This window comes from Cupressus sempervirens, chromosome 8 (assembly GCF_028749045.1).
Source record: "Cupressus sempervirens isolate cs-2001-9-10 chromosome 8, ASM2874904v1, whole genome shotgun sequence".
In the NCBI taxonomy this organism is placed as follows: Eukaryota; Viridiplantae; Streptophyta; class Pinopsida; order Cupressales; family Cupressaceae; genus Cupressus; species Cupressus sempervirens.
The window spans coordinates 701,935,409-701,941,460 of NC_143125.1; the positions used below are offsets into that span (position 1 = coordinate 701,935,409).

The 6,052-nt window shown below is 35.4% G+C and overlaps 1 protein-coding gene across 1 annotated transcript; it reads right to left on the reverse strand.

Moving 5' to 3' along the window:
• Positions 1-2,938: 2,938 nt before the first annotated feature.
• LOC149544379 (uncharacterized) lies at positions 2,939-5,851 on the reverse strand. Its single transcript, XM_089795966.1, has one exon. The coding sequence runs from the start codon at positions 5,849-5,851 to the stop codon at positions 2,939-2,941; it is 2,913 nt and encodes a 970-aa protein (XP_089652092.1).
• Positions 5,852-6,052: the final 201 nt, after the last annotated feature.

The window sequence follows — 6,052 nt, forward strand, 5'->3', positions numbered from 1 at the left end:
GACTTCCTTTCTACCTGCTCTATCAAAGCCTTGCTATCCTCATGTGTCGCTGCTCCAGACTTGTTCTCCACTTGATCTGTCAAATATCTCTTATCCTCATGTGACCCAACCCTGGGTTTCCTCTCCAGTGGCTCTATCAAGACCCTCTCCGCCACAACATTTTCGCAACTCAAATTTAAAACTTCTTCTCAGTCCTACGAATTCTCTACTGCAACGATGCACAAGGAAGATGAGGAAGCTCTCCTGCTCTCTCTGTGCTAAGAGATGACTTAATTTAATCGATCCCCAAGAAAATCTAACATATGGTGATGCTGGACAACTTATCTAACAAGGTCGGATGACAGTACCATCGCAAGCAACACAGTGTCAACATTCTCGATAGCCACAATAGCTCTGCAATCAACTCTGCGCCAATCTTCCCGTCAGAGACAATTCCCCAGTGTAGGAATGTTTTCACACAAACAAGCTTCACCATCGTCCCGTGAAGTTTCCCTGACTTTAACAGGAGGATTGCAGACGAAGAATCCCTTGGTAATCGGCTAAAAATCCTTGTTTACTTTCCGGACCAAATTCTCCACGGCCGGAACCTTTTTCCTGACCGGAACAGGACACTTTCCGGGGAAGGATACCATAGAAGTATCCTACCGGCTTATTATATTTAATCTAAACAATAATTTAAGCTTAACTCATGTACAATTCCATTAATAAAGGGAAGCGTCTATCCAGCCGACCAAATGGTTGTGATTTGAAATTTATAAATTATTATTAAAATTAAAATAGCACTGTGATTTGAAATTTATAAATTATTATTAAAATTAAAATAGCACTGTTTTGTAATTTTTAAGTAATTAATAAATTATAGCAATTAGTCATTCGGTCAACTGTTTAGCCATTTCGTTAATTAAGAACTTCGACAAATAATTCAGTCATTTGAATGTAGAGGTTAGAAACTTCCTCATGTGACCTCCCATGCTACATTAAAATAAAATATGATTAATATTTAATCCATCTCAATCATTATAATCTTTTAATAAAATGTTGCGAGTCTAAGAAATAAATATTAAACAAATTATTATACTATGTTTTATCATAGTCAATTTAAAATGTTTAATTATATGTAGAAGAAAAACAAATCTCTCATTCAATGATAAGTAATAATTTACAATGTGCCTGAATTATATAAAATATCAATGTGCATGGACATTGAAGGGGTAAAATTGAAAGGGTAAACTATTGTTTGTAAGAGAAAATTATGGTCAAAACATAAGGTAACCACAAGTTTCCTAAGTAAGGAATACATAAGTTGTAATGAACTCATCATAAACTGAACACTACATTTTATAGATTGAAGACCAATCCAAATTATTGTAGATCCACAAATTACAAAGGGACTAGATAGAACAATCTATAAATTGTAGAAGTGACATAAAGTCCTATGCTAATGGAAATTAATGGAATGATAACTTTTCCTATGAGATTAAATTAATTAAAAATCTAGATCTTGAAATAGAACTTGTCAATTTTTTAATGTTTTTTCTAAGATGTGCTAGTAATTTCTTTGTCTCTATAGCATCTCATCTTTAGTATTACAAATACCGAGTTTAGATTATGGATACATCATATACCCATTTATCTCATATTATATACATTGGCATGATTAGGCACCTTGTATGAGCGACACCCATTTCAAATCCATGATCATCTTGTAAATCATTATTTGGTATATTTAATTGTTATGAATATGTTCATATCTATAGATGTCATGGACTATTTTTTTTAATATTTTTTTTAATCCCATGACTATTTTATACATCTTGATCTCTTCAATACCACATAAAATATGCATATTTTTAGTGGCGATAGCGGTTCTTACTTTACATTAGCTTAAGTCTAGCCTTTATGCCACATCAATGTACACTTGTGTAGTCTCATGTTAATATGTTAACTACAATGATGAGTTTTGAGAAAATGTTCATTGTTAATATAGTTGCAAGTAATGATTTTATGGGTCATGATTGTATTGTTTTAATGCGCATGAGAAGATATTGAGATTGCTAATCAATATCTTATCTCATATTCAAACATGTTTTTCTATTTTCTACTACATGTTCTACATTAGCATGCATAATTCAATGAATGTAGATTCACATGTACAAAATTGTGGCAAAATTTATAAGAGACACATATATAGACATTTTTTTCCACTAAACTTTTCTAATAGTTAATTTTGAATAGATATTACAAATATAAACTGATAATGCTCAAATTGTTATGTTTGGAATCCAAATAAACCCCATGCTATAACCTACTTAGTAAATCTCTTTACTTCTAACATAGCATATTGTTAATCCATTTATTTAGGTCTCTTAGTTTCCTATAATGTGTCACAATCTACATCTCTATTTGTAGATCGGGCCACATGACATGATCTAGTTTGACACATTCAATTTCTTATATTGTGTTTCCATGGTCATTTTCACTTAACATCGTCCATTAGATATCTTAAGAAAAACAACTATAAAAATGTGAGTATAGATTATCTTAGATTGCTAAGAAATATTCAAAAATAAATAAAAAATACAAAGAACAACTAGACTCGTGAAATATTTCTTAAGCATCTTCCACATTGCATAATTAAATTGTATGAAAAAAATCAACATAAATTTATTTTAAGGAAATCGATTTGACATTGGTACAAATTAAAATAATTCGAAGTGCACATTTTATTCACATAAACATAAACTGTTCTGAAACAGAATATATGTGGAAAGTATTTCACAATCCAATGGTTAGCAGACTTAAAAGCACTAATATCTTTTCCTTACCAAATACTATAATATTAACCAACATAAAAATGACTGACAACAAATATTGGGTACATACCTGTGATATTGGTCCCACACGTTGTGAGTATACTTTGTCATTCAGCTTTGGCGACTCAACATTCCAAAAGATAGTAGATAAGACTATCCATGAGAGAAAAACATATGTATCTAGATTTTCTGTGGAAGCACAAGAGTGCAATGAAAACAGCGAATCCCACTCCATAACTTAACCCCACTCCTACTTCCCACCACCAATCCATTGCATCTACATCTTTAGCCTTTGTAGTATTCAATTCTTTGGGATTATCCTTGCTGCCCAAGCTAGGAATTTGTGTCTTATTTTCGAGGGGAGGCCCATGAAGATTGGGATTTCCTAAAAAGGCAGAAGCTTCAAAGGTTGAAAACTGCTTTCCTTGTGGTATTAACCCAGAGAGCATGTTGTCAGAGAGATTCAACACTTCAAGGAATGTGAGATTTAAGAGTTGGGGAGGAATATGTCCAAACAGCTTATTCTTTGAAAGATCTAGAGACTCTAATTGAGCCATAGCTCCCAAGGATTCTGGGATTGAACCGCTCAAATTATTTTTTGAAATATTTAGAGAAATTAAACCCTTTAAGAGCCCCAACTCTACAGGAATATTACCTGATAGATTATTACAAGAAAGATCCATGAACTTATCTGCACTGATTATCTTTGTGAATGAAGTTGACCTTCCTTTTATCCAAACCGTGACTTCATCCTCAACTTCAAATCGAAAAAGAGAGTACTTAAAAATATATCTCCCATTTGAATAAGAATGTGTCTGTTGAACGTCATTTATCTGGGATTGATTGACCATTGCAGACAGCTTGCTTAGATTTTGTGGAATACTTTCTGATAAATGATTACCTGACAAATCTAGAATTTGAAGATTCTGTAGCGTCATCACTTCAGATGGAATTCTACCTTTGAAATTGTTAGAAGCTAAGTTGAAAATTCTTAACTCTGTCAACTTCTCAACCCAAATAGGAATGCTGCCTTCAAATTTGTTATTTCCCAAATCAAATAACTGGAGGCTAGTGCAATTTGCAATAGATGAAGGAATAATACCTTCCAATCTGTTTCCATTGAGATTCAATGCTCTGAGAGTCTGTAGATTTCCCAATTCCTCCGGTATCTCCCTTTGCAATGAATTTTGAGCCAATTTTATAACTGATAATTGAGTGCAGTTCCCAATGTTTGCAGGAATCATACCTGTCAACATGTTCTTTGACAAATCCAAATTTACCAAAACATTTTGCTCGGTCAATATCAAATTCGGAATTTCTCCAGTGAGATTATTCCCTGACAGTGATAGAGAAGATGTTGTATCCATTATTTCAGAAATAGATCCATTGAATTCATTGTCTGACAGATCTAATATACCTGAAGAAAAATCAAGCGCAGGAAGGGAGCCATATAATCTATTCTCATGCAAATCCACACCCCAGAAATTATGAGTTATTTTGCGAGGTAGAGAACCTTCCAGTTGGTTGTTTGAAAGATTAAGCAGAACAAGATACGGCAAATCCCAAAGCCACGAAGGAATATTTCCCACAACGCTGTTATTTGAAAGATCCAGCTCCTTCAATAGATATTGCTTGGACAAAAATGCAGGTAAGTTGCCTTTTATATTGCAAGACCTCAATCCAATGAGCTCCACATGCGAAAACTTAGGGGTCCAACTTGGAGAGATGTTAATGAACAACCGATTGTCAGAAATGTCCAACTCTTCAAGGCGAGTTAGATTGTCAAGTAGCTGCAATGAATTGTTGCCCGTTAATCTATTGGAAGAAAGTGACAGTGCTCGTAAACTGGCCAGCCTTGCAATGCAATCTGGAATAGTTCCTGACAATTTGTTGTGGCCTAGCCGCAGCTCACGTAATGCAGGAAGCTGACACATAGACGAAGGAATCTGACCATTTAACTGGTTATAAGTAAGGTCCATAGTTTTTAGGGACAAAAGCCTGTCATAAGACGATGGCATTCCGCCGTCCAAACTGTTGTCGGATAGATCCAAGGTTTCAAGTTTTGAGAAATTTGCAATGTAAGGCGGGATCACTCCTGTGAAATTGCAATTACTAAGAGAAAGCGCAACAAGCGAGCAAGAGTGGTTAAGAATGAAAGAAAGGGTTCCTTTCAATTGTAAATTGTAAGCAAGCACAAGATTACTCAGTTTTGAGTGGGCCATGAAATTGGGAAGGATGTGGCCGTTTAGATCACATTGTTGGAGATCAACTGAAACCAGTGAAGTCACGTTCTCAAACCAAGAGGGTAATTCAAATGGGAATGAATTCTCTGCTAAATGCATATGTGATAAATGGGTGAGATTTGAGAGATCCGGAATTTTACCTGACAACCCACAAGCAGACAGATGAATCTGAGTGAGATTGGGAAGACTGCTGAGGGCCTCTCCCCATTGCTCAGAAGCCATTGTCAGTTTCACACCACTCATATCCAAGAATTTCAAGCTTCTTAGCTTTCTTAGCCATAATAAAAACTTATCACTGGTCAAGCAGTCATTACCCGAAACATCCATATGACGCAGGCTCGAAATATTTCCCAACTCTACAGGGACTTCACCGCAAAATGCAGCAGTTGACAAGCTAAGAAATGAAAGCCTCTGCAGCTTTGAGATCTGTGAAGGAATAGAAATACCTCGAAAGTCATTCCAGCTGAGATCTAAGTGCTGTAGATGCTGCAGATTAAACAGCGATGGATGAATTTCACCACTCAACTCCTCGTCGTCAGCATAATGACGATTACTGAGATCAAGGCGAATGACATGGAATGTATGATAATCACAGCCAACACCCTCCCACTGGCAACAATTAAATCCACGCCAAGAGGACAATCGACCCGAGGAAAGATTAAGCCCAGCCTTGAAATCCAGCAGAGAACTTCTCTCGTCATTTAAACATGCTGTTGAAATTGAGAAATGAATTATTATCCAAATAAAAACAAATCCAGAGCGCGCAGACATGTTAAAAAAGGAAAGTGGACTCATTGCATTCCGTTTTGCCGTTTACAATTGTTTCCCTGGTGGAATATTAATAGCTAAAACTGTGAAATAATTCGAAGAATCTTTAAACCTATTTTCTATTTTAGTCCGAATTGTTTTGAAGGCAAAGGGGGATTTTCGTCTAGTTCATTCCGCATCTTTTGGAAGGAAAGGGAATAATTTTTGGAAAAAAATGGTCGAAAGAGT

Bases quoted from the DNA above. Each gene is read 5' to 3' on its own strand.
- LOC149544379 (XM_089795966.1), bottom strand. From the start codon at position 5,851: ATGAGTCCACTTTCCTTTTTTAACATGTCTGCGCGCTCTGGATTTGTT.